At 44.5% G+C, this 15,673-nt stretch overlaps 1 protein-coding gene across 3 annotated transcripts in view; it reads left to right on the top strand.

Moving 5' to 3' along the window:
- sptlc3 (serine palmitoyltransferase, long chain base subunit 3) overlaps positions 1 to 15,673 on the top strand; it is a 170,535-nt gene that overhangs the window by 117,018 nt on the left and 37,844 nt on the right. For all 3 annotated transcript variants that reach the window (XM_069931842.1, XM_069931845.1, XM_069931844.1), the window contains one exon: positions 11,234 to 11,339. In XM_069931842.1, the coding sequence (XP_069787943.1) occupies positions 11,234 to 11,339 (106 nt within the window). The remainder of the gene's footprint in view (positions 1 to 11,233; positions 11,340 to 15,673) is intronic.

Here is a 15,673-nt window from a genome sequence, read left to right as displayed (position 1 = left end):
CTGGTTTGACCTTTCTAAATGCATCACCTCACACTTATCCAGATTGAACTCCATCTGCCACTTCTCTGCCCAACTCTGCATCCCCTCTGTATCCTATTGTAACCTTCAGCAACCTTCAGCTCCATCCACAACTCTGCCAACCTTTGTATCATCCGCAAACTTACTGACCCATCTATCCGCCTCTTCATCCAGGTCATTTATAAAAATCACAAAGAGCAGGGGTCCCAGAACAGATCCTTGTGGTACTCCTATAGATAATGTCCTCCAGGCAAAATACTTTCCTTCCACTACTACTCTCTGCAAGCCAATTTTTTTTCCACACAGCCAAGTCTCTCATGGGAGACCTCGTCAAAAGCCTTAGTAAAATCCATATAGACCACATCTACCACCCTACCCTCATCAATTTCTTTTATTACCTCCTCAAAAAACTCAATTAGGCTTGTGAGCCATGCCGACTATCCTTGAGTAGACTGTACTTCTCCAAATGCTCATAGATCCTATCTTTAAGAATCCTCTCCAATAGTTTGCACACCACTAACTTAAGACTCACCAGTCTATAATTCTAAGGATTCTCCCTATTTTCTTTTATAAACAAGGGGACTACATTTACCATTCTCCAATCCTCCAGCATCTCCCCTGCTGCCAAAGAGGATTCAGAGATCATAGCTATTGTTCTAGCTTCCCACAGCATCATATCTGGCCCCGGGGATGCAAACTTATCGATCTTGATGTTTTTAAGAAGATCTAACATTTCCATTTCCTTGATCCCCACATTGTGCAGCACACAAGCCTGTTTGATTCGACCTCACCATGATCAAGGTCCTTTTCTCTTGTGAATACTGAAGCAAAGTATCCATTTAGGACCTCCCCAACCTTCTCTGCCTCCAGGCACATGTTGCCTCCCTTATCCTATAGCGGCCCCAGCTTCATTCTCATTATCCTTCTATTCTTCACATATGCATAGCATGCCTTGGGGTTCTCCTTAATCCTACATGCCAAGGCCTTCTCAAGCCAACTTCAAGCTTTCCTATATCTAATGTATGCTTCCTCTTGCCAAGTTGCATCACCTTCTTTGTCAACCACGGTTCCTTTCTCCTACCATCTTTTCCCTGTCTCAGTGGGACAAACCTATCCTGAACCCAGCATAAGTGGCCCCTAAACCTACTCCACATTACGTCTGTGCTTTCACCCTTGAACATCTGTTTCCAATTTACTCTTGCTAGTTCCTACCTCATCCCAATTAAACACTTTCCCATTTAGTCTGCTTTTATCATTATCCATAACTATGCTAAAGCTCAGGGAGTTGGGGTCGCTCTCACCAAAATGCTTCTCCACCGAACGGTCCGCCATGTGAACAGGTTGCATTGAGAATAAACAATAAACACCTCAGTTTTGGTGATGTTGATAGCAAGATGGTTGTTCTGGATCCACCCAACCAGATTCTCACTCTCCATCCTGCATTCTAACTTGTAATTTCCAGTTGTTCAGTCAACAACTTTGGTTTTGTCAACAAATTTATCGATTGATTTGGAACTGAACTTAGCTGCACAGTCATTGTGGAACAGCTAAGTATAAAGTAAGAGATTAAGCATACAGCCTTGGGGTGAACCTGTGTTGATGGTCAGCGTGGAAGAGGTGATCTTGTACATTGATGACTGCTTGGTGCTTGAATCCATTAAACCTATGAAACATAATCATACTAGGGGGCTCTAACTGGAACTCTGTTCGTCTTTTTGCGACTGGATTCTTGATTTTCTCATCAGCACTCCTCAATCAGTGCAGTTTGATTCCATCACCTTGTTCTCTCTGGCTATCAACATCCCCAAGGCTGCGTGCTTGGTCCCCACTCTATTCCCTGTACACTCTTGATTGTGTAGTCGAGTTCAGCTCCAACACAATCTGTGAATTTGCTGACGATACTGGCATTACTGGCCGAATAAAGGGAAATGACGAGTCAGATTGCAAGATGGAGATCGGAAATCAGGTTGGGTGGGGCCAGAAAAGCAATCTTGCTCTCAACATCAGTAAGACAAAGGAGCTTATTGTGGACTTCAAGAAGGGAAACCTGCGGAACCATGCACTTTCCTTCATTAACAAAACAACGCCAGAAAAGGTTAGATCCTTCAAGTTCTTGGAAGTCTACATATCGGAGGACCTCTCCTGGAGCCAGCACATCGAGGCAATCATGAAGAATGCCTCTGATTTTTAAGAAGCTTGAGGACATTTGCCATGGTGACAAATACTCTAACAAACTTCTACATATCCACTATGGAAAGTATAGTGACTGGTTACATCACAGCCTGATGTGGTCATTTAAATGCCTGGGGATGCAGAAGGCTGCAAAAGTCAACATACCTAATGAAGTCTATCATGGACACTGACCTCCCATCCACTGAAGACATCTGTGTGAGGTGCAGCCTCAAGAAGGCAGCCAATATCATAAAGGAAACTGGTCACAACCACTTCTCACTGCTACCTTTGTGGAAAAAGCCTGATGCCCAGCACCTCTAGGTTCAAGAACATTTTCTATTCAACAGTTACCAGGTCTTGAACCTCCCTACACTAGCCTAATCCTAACCATACTCATTTGGGACCAGCAGAAGATCCATCTGCACTGTTGAAACTTGATTTTTTTTTTTCTTGCACTAACTATGAATATTTATCTATCTATTCTTTTATATTTATTATCTCTTTTTTCTGTCTTGGCATAATGTGATACTTTATACTGTCGTAGTTGGTGCATAACTGTTTGGCTACAGCAGATCAGAATTTTGGCTACATTGTACTTATATATATGACAATAAACTTCATTATTCGTCTCATCCAACATTGCTTTAGTCCCTAATTCTGGAATCTATTGATGTTCTTGTGGTCGGGTCTCTGGAATGGGACTTGAACCCTAAAGCATTTTGAAAGCACGAAGATCCTCTTTCTGACTATGTGGCAGAAGGTGAGAAAATTGGCTTGAGACAACTACTGGGTGCCTGAAATGGAAAAAAAAAACTAATTTCCCAATCCTTTCTCGGTTAACCTTTTATTGGAAAAAAAATTCTCGCCAGATTTTCTTCTTCAATTGTGAAACTCATGATGACATTCAGAGCCCTCTCTGACTGTCAGGATTTGGATGTGAAAAATGTCAAAGTCTACCTCCTGCTGACAGATGGCTGCAGTTAGAGAATTGTAGATTTTGGCAGACATCCCTCCCGACCCAATATCATTCAACAATTTCAGACTGCGGGCATTTCTCCCACTCATTTTGAGAGGGTTACCTATCCTATCAACCTGTGCGATGACCTTGAGGATTTGAACTTCAAGGTCCCTCCGTTCATCCATACTCTTAAGTAACTGACCATTAGCCCTGTACTTAGCCTTCTGGTTTGTCTTTCCAAAATCCATCACCCCACACTTATCTGGATTGATCTCCATCTGCCACTTCTCTGCCCAACTCTACGTACTGTCTGTATCTTGTTGTAAAATTCAACAACCTTCAGTTCCATGCACAACTCTACCAACCTTTGTATCATCCACAAACTTACTGACCCATCCTTCCACCTCTTCATTTAAGTCATTTATAAAAATCACAAAGAGCAGGGGTCCCAGACAGATCCCTGTGGCACTCCAGTAGTCACCGTCCTCCAGGCAGCATACTTTCCTTCCACTACTACTCTGCTTTCTTCCTGCAAGCCAATTTTTTTATCCACACAGCCAAGGTCCACTGATTCCTATGCCTCCTGACATTCTGGATGAGTCGTTCGTGGGGGACTTTGTCAAATGCCTTGCTAAAATCCATGTAGGCCACATCATGACCCTACCCTCATCAATTCCTTTTGTTACCCCTTTGAAACCCTCAATTAGCCTCGGCACGACCTTCTCTTCACAAATCCATGCTAACTATGAGTAGACGGTACTTCTCCAAATGCTCATAGATCCTATCCTTAAGAATCCTCTCCATTAGTTTGCACACCACTGGCATAAGACTCACCAGTCCATAATTCCCAGGATTCTGCCTATTACCTTTTTTAAACAAGGGGACTACATTTGTCATTCTCCAATCCTCCATCACCTCCCCTGCAGCCAAAGAGGATTCAAAGGTCATAGCTACTGAGCCAGCTATCTCTTCTCACACTTCCCACAGCAGCCTGGGGTATATGGCATCTAGCCCCAGAGATATCAATCTTGATGTGTCTAAGAAGATCCAACACTTCCGTTTCCTTAATCTCCATATTGTCCAGCTCACAGGGCTGTTCAATTTTGACCTCATGATCAAGCTCCTTTTCTCTTGTGAATATTGATGCAAAGTATTTATTTAGGACCTCCCCACCCTCTGCCTCCAGGCACATGTTGCTTCCTTTATCCTTTAGAGACCCCATCTTCATTTTTGTCATCCTTCTGTTCTTCAGATATGCATAGAACGCCTTGGGGTTCTCCTTAATTCTACATGCCAAGGCCTTCTCATGCCCCCTTCGAGCTCTCCTAAGTACTTTCTTAAGCTCCTTCCTGATTACTATATACTTCTCATGAGCCCTTCCTGTTTCATGCATCTAATGTTTGCTTCCTTCTTCCTCTTGACTAGTTGCCTGACTTGTTTCATCAGCCACACTTCCCTTTTCCTACCATCATTTCCTTGTCGCAGTGGGACAAACCTATCTTGAACCCTGCACAAGTGGTCCCTAAACTTCCTCCACGTTACTTCTGTGGTTTCATCCATAACTATCTGTTTCCAATTTATTCTCGCTAGTTCCAACCTTGTCCATTCATAATTAGTCCTTCCCCAGTTAAGCACTTCCCCAGCTTGACTGTTTTTATCCTTTTCCATAGCTATGCTGAAGCTCAGGGAGTTGTGGTCACTCACCAAATGCTCCCCCACCGAGAGGTCCTCTACCTGACCAGGTTCATTCCACATAACCAGATCCAGTATGGCCTCTCCTCTCGGCCAGTCCACAAATCATCACGAAGTATTTAAAAAAAAGACTTTCTATTTGAATAAATTTTGTGACTTTTTTTTGTCAGGAATTCAATACTCACAATGCACAATGCATCTTTCAGTTCTCTGTTTATCTTAACAGTATTCCAGTTTGGCCTTCCATGATAATCATCCTCTCATTCAGTTGCTCTTGATTCCACCAGATCAAAGGTTTTCCCTTTCCTTCTTGCCCTCTCTCTCTCTCTCTCTCTCTCTCTCTCTTTCTCTCTCTCTCTCTCTCTTTCTCTCCAGACCCATATCCAATTCTGCTTTCTGCACTACATTGTTTCACTCCCTCTGTTCGCCTTCTTTTATATCTCTTAACGTTCTCTGGTCTGATGAGAGACTACATTGGTTTTGTTGCATACTACCAATAGCACCAGACGAGCTTAACAATTCCCAGGTATTGTGTTCGGACTTTGAATTTTCAGCACCTGTGCTATTTTTCCAAAGTATTGGGAATGAATGGTTTGGCCTGCTCATTCCAAGTCAGTAAGGAAGAGGAAATAATGTTCCACAGATGTTTGGTTAACATAGTTATATTAATTTTTCCCAAATCCACTGCATCCTAAAGCATTCACAGCCACTCTTGAACTGTAACCAATACAACAAGTGAGGAGAATGAGTAGGCATTTTGGTTCTTCTAACCCATTCCTCAATTTTATTAGACTGCAATAAAAATCTGATTGCAACCTCAGTGCTGCATTCTAGTCTGCCCATAGTAATCCTATCACAAAGCTTTCTTCCTCTTCCTTGAAAATATATTAAAGACTGCTTTCATCAACCTTTGAGAAGGAGTTCTTAAAGTCCAGTGAGGGGAGAAAAAAAATCCTTGTCTTGTTTAATAGGGATTTATAACCACCCAGTAGATTTGTGGTCACCATTACAATTCCCAGCTGTTTTGCCATTCCAGCTCTATTTACTTGATTTGAAGTTAAACCCCATCTTAAAGAAATTTCAGAACTCATTCGGGCTGATTGCTTCTCTCTTCTCTGTGGGGTTCTTTATTCTGTTCTTTCTGTGTAGCAGCACACGTTCAGTGCTCAGAGCTTCAGCAACTGTCTTCCCCTGAGGAACTTCTGCTGATCTCTCGCACACCTTCGACAGAAGACTGTCAGACCTGGCTCCTCTCGCTCCTGGGGGCAGCTGACTGACAGCATTCCGAGATTTGATACTCATGTAGTTAGAGTGGTGAAGAAGGCATTTGGAATGTTGGCCTTCATAAATCGGAGTATTGAATTCAAGAGTTGGGATGTTATGATGAAATTGTACAAAGCATTGGTGAGGCCAAGTTTGGAATACTGCGTGCAGTTTTGGTCACCGAATTATAGGAAGGATATAATCAAAATAGAGAGAGTGCAGAGAAGGTTCACGAGAATGTTGACAGGATGTCAGGGTTTGAGTTACAGAGAAAGGTTGAGCAGCCTGGGGATTTTTTCTCTGGAGCGTAGAAGATTGAGGGGGGATTTGATGGAGGTGTTCAAGATTTTAAAAGGGACAGAGAGAGTCAACGTGGATAGGCTTTTTCAATTAAGAGTGGGGGATATTCAAACCAGAGGCCATGGTTTGAGATTGCAGGGGGAAAATTATAAGGCGAACATGAGGGGAAATTTCTTCACGCAAAGGGTGGTTGGGATGTGGAATAAGCTTCCAGTAGAGGTGGTTGAAGCAAGGACATTATTTACATTTAAGGAAAGACTGGATAATTACATGGAGGGGAGAGGATTGGAGGGGTATGGACCAGGTGCTGGTCAGTGGGACTAGGAGGGTGGGGAATTGTTCCGGCATGGACTAGTAGGGCCAAACTGGCCTGTTCTGTGCTGTATATGGTTATATGGTTATAAACTCCCTTGTGATGATTTAGTTGGGAACATCCACTGTGGTAGGTCGCATTGCTCAATGGCAGCAGAATTGGGTCTGAAATTGCCTATTCTCACTTTGCACCTGAGTTGGAACCAACCTTTAGTAGCAGCAGAAAAATTCAAAATATAAATATAAATTAAGTTGAAGCTTTGAGATCTTCCATGTTGATGGAATCAATTGTTTGCCTCTATTTTCAGCTGCAGCCTTAAACCTCACAGATTGATGCTTGTTTCTCCATCTGAACCTCCTCTACACCCATCTTTTTGATCCCTGAATTGTCCCATTCCCACTACTTTGTCTTTTACCATCTCTACCTTGATCATTAACTTTCTCTGCCTTCTTTATCTCTTCTGAAGAGTGAGTTTGGGTGGGTGGTAAGGGTCTTCCTTCCCTAACTCTTGGAGCAGGATTTATACCTTACTATAACTGAGAGGTTTTCCCCTTCTCCCACCAGTCTTACTGCTGTGTGAATGATTATGGCCTCTTGTCTTTTCTCGTACTGGAAATGTCCTCCCTATCTTTGGTTGTCAATGAGATCATGTGGGGGGATATGTTTGTTGCTGTGTTGTGGTCCTTACCCTTGCTGGGATTAATGTCTCTTAGGCAGCGAAGGGAGCTTTGAGGAACATGTATTTTCACTGTGGCTAGAAGTAGAATATCATTCCCATGCTACCTATAGCAGACCTTGTTGGTCCAAGGAGAGGTGGGTGGATAGGTTCCCGGCCTCCCAGAGGTCACATTTTACAATCCACTCCTCGCTTTTAAACTTCAACAGCTAAATCAATTGATGTAATGTAAAGAGATAATGTAAAGCCTTCTAGAATTCTCAAACACTGGTTCAAATTTTGAGTTGAATCACAATTGCTTTTTAAATCTGTTTCCTTCAGTTGATAGAGACATAAATAATCATGATGTTTATGAGGTAGGTTTCAGGTTGCTTAGCAAATAATTTGAATGCAGTTTCTGCATATAGGTATTGCGAGATGTTTATGAGCAGAAGAATTTGTGGTGTGGGTTCATAGTCTGGACTTGTTGGAAGATTGTGCTTGAGAATCATCCAGATGATTGGCTGCATCATCTGGGCTGACTTTGCAATGGATTACTGAGGAGGTGCGGCACTTTTGCTCCAATGCAAAGTACTAAAGTCCTGCCTGATATGTTTAAACTAACTTCTGAAGCTCCCTCATCATGAGCTGAGCATTCTGTCTGCCATTTCTCTCCTAGTTACTGGCATGTGATGGCTTGGTTCAGCATCATGCTGAAGAAGATTGAAAAGAGGGTTGGTGCCAGAACACAGCCTTGCTTCACGCCATTGTTAATGGAGAAGGGTTCAGAGAGCTCATTGCTGTATCTGACCCGACCTTGTTGGTTTTCGTGCAGTTGGATAATCATGTTGAGGAACTTTGGGGGACATCCAATGCGCTCTAGTATTTGCCAAAGCCCTTTCCTGCTCACGGTGTCGAAGGCTTTGGTGAGGTCAACAAAGGTGATGTAGAGTCCTTTGTTTTGTTCTCTGCACTTTTCTTGGAGCTGTCTGAGGGCAAAGACCATGTCAGTGGTTCCTCTGTTTGCGCGAAAGCCGCACTATGATTCTGGGAGAATATTCTCGGCGACACTAGGTATTATTCTATTTAGTAGAATCCTAGCGAATATTTTGCCTGCAATGGAGAGCAACGTGATTCCCCTGTAGTTTGAACAGTCTGATTTCTCGCCTTTGTTTTTGTACAGGGTGATGATGGTGGCATCACGAAGATCCTGAGGCAGTTTACCTTGGTCCCAACAAAGCTTGAAAAACTCATGCAATGAAGACGCTGTTTACATCCGGTACCGCACGGATGGCAGTCTCTTCAATCTGAGGCGCCTGCAAGCTCACACCAAGACACAAGAGAAACTTGTCCGTGAACTACTCTTTGCAGATGATGCCGCTTTAGTTGCCCATTCAGAGCCAGCTCTTCAGCGCTTGACGTCCTGCTTTGCGGAAACTGCCAAAATGTTTGGCCTGGAAGTCAGCCTGAAGAAAACTGAGGTCCTCCATCAGCCAGCTCCCCACCATGACTACCAGCCCCCCCCACATCTCCATCGGGCACACAAAACTCAAAATGGTCAACCAGTTTACCTATCTCGGCTGCACCATTTCATCAGATGCAAGGATCGACAATGAGATAGACAACAGACTCGCCAAGGCAAATAGCGCCTTTGGAAGACTACACAAAAGAGTCTGGAAAAACAACCAACTGAAAAACCTCACAAAGATAAGCGTATACAGAGCCGTTGTCATACCCACACTCCTGTTCGGCTCCGAATCATGGGTCCTCTACCGGCACCACCTACGGCTCCTAGAACGCTTCCACCAGCGTTGTCTCCGCTCCATCCTCAACATCCATTGGAGCGCTTACACCCCTAACGTCGAAGTACTCGAGATGGCAGAGGTCGACAGCATCGAGTCCACGCTTATGAAGATCCAGCTGCGCTGGATGGGTCACGTCTCCAGAATGGAGGACCATCGCCTTCCCAAGATCGTATTATATGGCGAGCTCTCCACTGGCCACCGTGACAGAGGTGCGCCAAAGAAAAGGTACAAGGACTGCCTAAAGAAATCTCTTGGTGCCTGCCACATTGACCACCGCCAGTGGGCTGATAACGCCTCAAACCGTGCATCTTGGCGCCTCACAGTTTGGCGGGCAGCAACCTCCTTTGAAGAAGACCGCAGAGCCCACCTCACTGACAAAAGGCAAAGGAGGAAAAACCCAACACCCAACCCCAACCAACCAATTTTCCCTTGCAACCGCTGCAATCGTGTCTGCCTGTTCCGCATCGGACTTGTCAGCCACAAACGAGCCTGCAGCTGACGTGGACTTTTTACCCCCTCCATAAATCTTCGTCCGCGAAGCCAAGCCAAAGAAGAAAAAAGAAGACTGGCATGTGAAATATCCATCGGCATCCTCTCCATCTCTCTCCCAGGCACACGAACCAAACCACCAGCAATACACAAATATGCTGGAGAAACTCAGCAGTTCATGCAGACTCCATAGGAAGTAAAGGGTAAACAACATTTCAGGCCTGGGCCCTTCGTTGTGTAGAAGCAAATACAGGCAGGCGCCTTATAAAAACCTGGGTCATATTTGTTTATCAAGTGAACTTCCAGCCATAGTTTTGATAATCAAACCTTTCTTTAATTTGGTTCAGCCCCCACTTCAGCTCATTGCTGCTGATGCCTTGCTCAGCACCTGTGTTAACTTTGAACTTGACTTTGCCAGTGGTCTCCAAGTTGACCTTTCATCTTTCTACCAGTCACCTCTCATCCAAATCTCTGCTACCCATGACATTCACTTTTTTTGCACAGCCTTGCCTCTTGGTTGGGGACATCTTGGTTTTAAAGTTAGGATTCTTGTCTCAAAAAGAATAAAATGCGAAAGTCTGCAGACACAACGATTGAAGTAAAAGCACAATGATGGAGAAACTCAGTAGGTCAAATAGCAAAGATAAAAACACATGACCAACATTTTGGGCTTGAGCCCTTCATCAAGTATGAGCAAAATGTAGACAGGCAAAGTGGGGATGGCAGAGGGAGGAGCACAGTCCTCCAGACAGAAGGTAAAAGGTGGATAAGAAAATTGCCAGCAAACGGGGGAGAGGGGTGGCTCTGTGACTGGAGAGGGAAGGGAGTGAAGAGCTGGAGGAAAGAAGACAGGGATGGGGAAGAGAGGGAGAATGGAGAGTGGGCTAGTAGAAACTGGTGCCATCCAGTTGGAGAGTGCCCAGATGGATTAGCTTTTGCTCCTCCAATTTATGAATGGGCTTGGTTTCGCAGTATCTGAGGCCATGGACAGACACGTCAGCACTGGAGTGGGAGGCAGAATTGAAATGGCAGAATTATATAAAATCTCTTTATTGTCTGGTCGTATTCTCTTTCTCTGGTCTCTCCCAGCCCTACAATTCTACAAGGTAACTGCGCTTCCTCCAATTTTTGCCATGTGGTCATTCCAGTTCAATTGAGCTATTGTTGGTGCCATTTGTGGGAATAACTCTCAGCTCCACAAGCCTCCTCCTTAAATCTCTCTGCTCTTGGCCACTCTTTTCTCCTTGAAGACACTCCTCAATTCATTTTGATTCAGCTTTTGGTCATCTGGCCTGGTATCCACTTGCGTATTGGGGTGAGACTGGGGAGAAAGAGCAGGAATGTGACGTTAAGGCACAGGATCAACCGAGAAGTGATCATGTTAAATGGTGGAGCAGTCTGAATATCATTGTGACCATCTTGAATGAAATTCCTGCTCCTGCTATTTTCTGTGTTGTTACAATTAGGGACAATTTGAATTAACTTGTTCTATTGATTTTTTTTTTAAACAAACTCAGAAGAACCATTTCCAAGCAGCATTTTTTTGTGTTTTGTGTACTGTTCCACAGATATGCAGAGCCTGGAGAAGCTGCTGCGAGATGCCGTGATCATTGGTCAGCCCCGAACCCACAGGCCCTGGAAGAAAATTCTAATCCTGGTGGAAGGAATCTATAGGTATGACACAATCCTATCAGGTATCCTGTTAGTTCTCTGCACCCTCTGGCTGTCTTCCATTACTCGAACTATGTTATGTAGGACTGGATGTTAATATCCCTTATTGCACTCCTGAGACTTGCTATCAACCTTCCTCAGTGTTTCGCTGATAGACCCACAACATCTCCAGAAGGTTCAGTAGTGAATCCCGGCGTCCAAGGCTTACCCCCCTACATGCCATTCACTCACTCTGGAGAGATCCTTGACTGCTTGCCAATGTATCTTTCCTCGCACACCCAACTCCCAGAGTAGCTGTGATGTCGATGTGGCTACAAATCATCTGCAGCCTACTTTAACTGGTTGAACCCTTACCTTCCAGCCACATTGCTGTACATAAGCTGCAAACTCAGTATAACTTAGTTTCTTGTGCTCACAGGCCTCCTCCGTGGCATCTTCCTAGGGCACTGTCAGCTCGATTATATAAACAAGATGGAGAGAGGCCGACTACTGCACAAGGTCTGGTCTGAGGTTGGTTTCCACAATTTAATTTGGGAAGCAGAACCTCTGGCCTAAGTGTGCCGCCATATTCCAATCACATGTCCTGCCTAACTGCCTGGAGTCTGATCTTGATGTGGCGATTCCAGTTTGCAAGCAGAAATCAGGAACAGGCATGCATCACTAAGGAGAGCTGAGAACCTGGTAAGGAAGCGCAGGAAGAAGGAGCGGACAAGATCAAGCTTCAATAATGATCCAAGTTTGTGAAGGGTCTCTTCACAGGGGAGAAAAGTGGAAGTCTCTCAGAGTCAAGGACAGATATGCAGAGCCTGGAAAAGCTCTACACAGACAACCGACGCCACGAAGCGATCGCAATCCCACCTGATATGCCACCAATTCTTCCACCGGAATCCCAACATGATATCAGCCCACCTAAATGGAGTGAGGTGGAGAAATTTGTGCCTAGAGCAAGGGCTTCATAGTCCCCAGGTCCCAATGGAGTGCCATCCAGGCTCTACAAAAGTACACCAGGTGTCCTGTGGATCCTCTGGAGGCTCATGAAGGTGGTATGGCGTAAACAGGAGATACCAACATCCTGGCAGAGAGCTGGAGAAATCCTGATCCAAAAGGGGTTCATCAGAAATTAGCCAATTCTGCCAGATCAATCTCCTGGACAAATGCTGTTTACGACCAGCGGGATGAAGGGGGAGGTAGAGCATTGACACTTATCCGCTGACTTTCTAGCACTGCTGCAAGGCCCAGTGACTTCTGATTGTGATGCCAAGTGTATCAACCTTGAATGAGGCTGGTCTTGCTGCCCACCAAAATGTGTTTTAGTGTGTTGAAGCATGTAGGGTCCTCTCCGTACCATTGGCTGAGATTCATGGCAGAGGGCAATGCAGCTCAGATGGTAAGGCTCGCTCTGAATGTCTCCATCTCCCATAACTTTCCAAGAGATCTTCTTTTTCCTCCACTCCCTCCCATCTCATCTATTGTCCTTGCCTTGCCTGAGCAACAGCCTTTGCATACCTTGCCACCTCCTCCTGCCAACAAATTTCCTCCATCTGAGATGGAGCAGCCATGTTCCACGCTGCTGTACTGGCCCCAAGACCAAGAAAGCAGTCCAGATGAGGCTATGAGGGTCCAAGCCGAAGGCATTGGCAAGGTCCAGGAACAGCACTTGAAGATCTGTTCCCTTATTCTTGGTGACCTGGATCTGATGCCAGGTAGTGCAAGAATGTTCCAGATAGCCAGAGAGGAGGACGGCAGTACCCACTTTGGGAATCATTCCTCTACTGGAAGTAACCTTTGCCCAGCTACATATGCAACTCTGGAGCTTATGTCCTGCTGCAGCTTTTACAGCCTCTGGTGTGCTGATCATCCAACACATTGTTCCATTCCTGTGTCAGTTACCAGGTTATCTGCCAATGAGCTATCTTCCTCCCCAACCCTCACTGACTCAGGGGGTATATTCTTAGCCAAAAATGGGAGGGTTCCACACACCTTACATGCTGGATCCCACTCTGCGGTAGCTAGCCTGTGGAAGCCCCAATGGGATCTGTTCCCTCCTGCTACCCGTCTTTCCATGCTGTCACAAGGTCTTTCCATAGTTGTCAGTTGCTTTTTCACAGCAGTCACTTGTTCACCAGATGATCAGGTCTGTTATGTAGGACAAGATGTTAATATTTTTTACTGCACTCCAGAGACTTGATGCCTAGACTCTGCGGGGTAGCCAAGTGAGTGGTGGCATCTTTTGGGTTAGCAAGTGGGCGCCCTCCTTCCTCAGTGTTTCGCTGATTGACCCACAACACCTCCAGAGGGTTCAGCAATGAATTCCGGTATCAAAGATGCATTCCTCCCTCATTCCAAGATGCATGCGGTTAATTGATTACATGGGCATATTTGGGTGGTGTAGGAGGTCCTGTTACCATGCTATATCTCCAAATTAAATGACACTACTAAAAGCAGAGAAGCCTCATCTTTAATCAAAACTGGATACAGCTCTTTGTAAATCACATCCATGCCTTCATTCACTTTTTTCTTTCACCAACTCTATTTTTCTCTCTCCCCTCATTTCCATCTGTTAATTTCATTGCAGATCTATTTTCTGAAATATATTCAATAGGTATCCAATGTTTCAATTAAAATTTCCAGCAAAATAAGTGTGAAGTGATGCATTTTGGAACGCCAAACGAAGGCCGAGTATTTGGTTAATGGCAGATTCAACAGTGTGGAAGAACAGATGGACATTTTTGGTCCAAATCCATGGGTCTCTCAAAGTTGCCATGCAGGTTGATAGGGTAGTTCAGAAGGCTTATGGTACATTGGCCTTCATTAAGTCTTGGTCAGACTTGAATACAAGAAAAATAGATGGCTATGGAAGTGAGGAGGGGAACAAAACATAGAACACAGCAGCACATTACAAGCCCTTTGTGTCGACCCATATATTCCTTAAAAAAAATTCTAAACCCTCCCTACCCAGTAACCGTCTATTTTTCTTTCATCCATGTGCCTGTGTAAGAGACTTAAATGTCCCTAATATTTCAGCCTCCATCACCATACCTGGCAAGGCATTCCAGGAACCCACAACTCTCTGCATAAAAAAAATGTACATCTCATGTTTCCCCTAAACTTCCCTCCTTTCACTTTGTACATATGTAGACCTCTATCATGTGTCCTTTCATCCTTCTATGCTTCAAAGAGAAAATCCCAGTTCCATTAACCTTACCTCATAAGACTTGTTTTCCAATCCAGGCAATATCTGGATCATCGAAATCTCCTCTGCACCCTCTCCATAGCTTCCACATCCTTCCTGTAATGAAGTGACCAAAAGTAAACACAATGCTTTAAGTGAGGTTTTACCAGAGATTTGTAGAGTTGCAATATGACCTCTCTACTCCTGAGCATCCCATAGGCCTTCTTAACTATCCTATCAACCTGTGCATTGACTTTGAGGGATGGATGAATTTGAACCCCAAGGTCCCTCTGTTCATCCACACTCTTAAGTAACCGACCATTAACCCTGTACTCATCCTTCTGGTTAGTCCTTCCAAAATGCATCACCTCACATTTAACCAGTTTGAAATCTATCTGCCACTTTTCTGCCCAACTCTGCATCCTGTCTATATCGTCTTGTATCCTTTGACAACCTTCAGTTCCATCCACAACTCCTCCCACCTTCATGTCATCTGCAAATTTACTGACCCGTCCTTCCGCCTCTTCATCCAGGTCATCTATAAAAATCACATAGAGCAGGGTTCCCAGAACAGATCCTTTCAGCGCTCCACTAGTCATCAACCTCCAGGGAGAATACTTGCCTTCCACTACTACTGTGATTTCTTCCTGCATGCCAATTTTTTATCCACCAGCAAGATTCCCATGCCTCCTGACTTTCTGGATGAGTCTCTCATGAGGCACTTTGTCAAATACCTTGCTAAAATCCATGTAGACCACATCTTTTACCCTACATTCATCAATTTCTTTCGTTACCTCCTCAAAATCTCAATTAGGCTTGTGAGGCATAAACTTCCATTTGAAAAGCCATGGTGACTGTCGTTGAGTAGACTACTTCTCCAAATGTCAATAGATCCTATCCTTAAGAATCCTCTCCATTAGTTTGCACACCACTAACGTAAGACTTAACGGCCTATAATTCCCAGCATTCTCCCTATTTCCTTTTTTAAACAAGGGGACTACATTTGCCTTCTCCAATCTCCCCTGCAGCCAAAGAGGATTCAAAGATCATAACTACTGCCCCAGCTATCACTTCCCACAGCAGCCTGGGGTATATCATGTCCAGCCCAGGGGACTTATCCATCTTGATGTTTTTAAGATCCAACACTTCTTCCTTAATCTCCCAA

Source organism: Narcine bancroftii, chromosome 4 (genome assembly GCF_036971445.1).
Source record: "Narcine bancroftii isolate sNarBan1 chromosome 4, sNarBan1.hap1, whole genome shotgun sequence".
NCBI classification, from domain to species: domain Eukaryota; kingdom Metazoa; phylum Chordata; class Chondrichthyes; order Torpediniformes; family Narcinidae; genus Narcine; species Narcine bancroftii.
The sequence above is the reverse complement of the archived record's forward strand: the minus strand, read 5'-3'. Positions and strand labels throughout refer to the sequence as shown.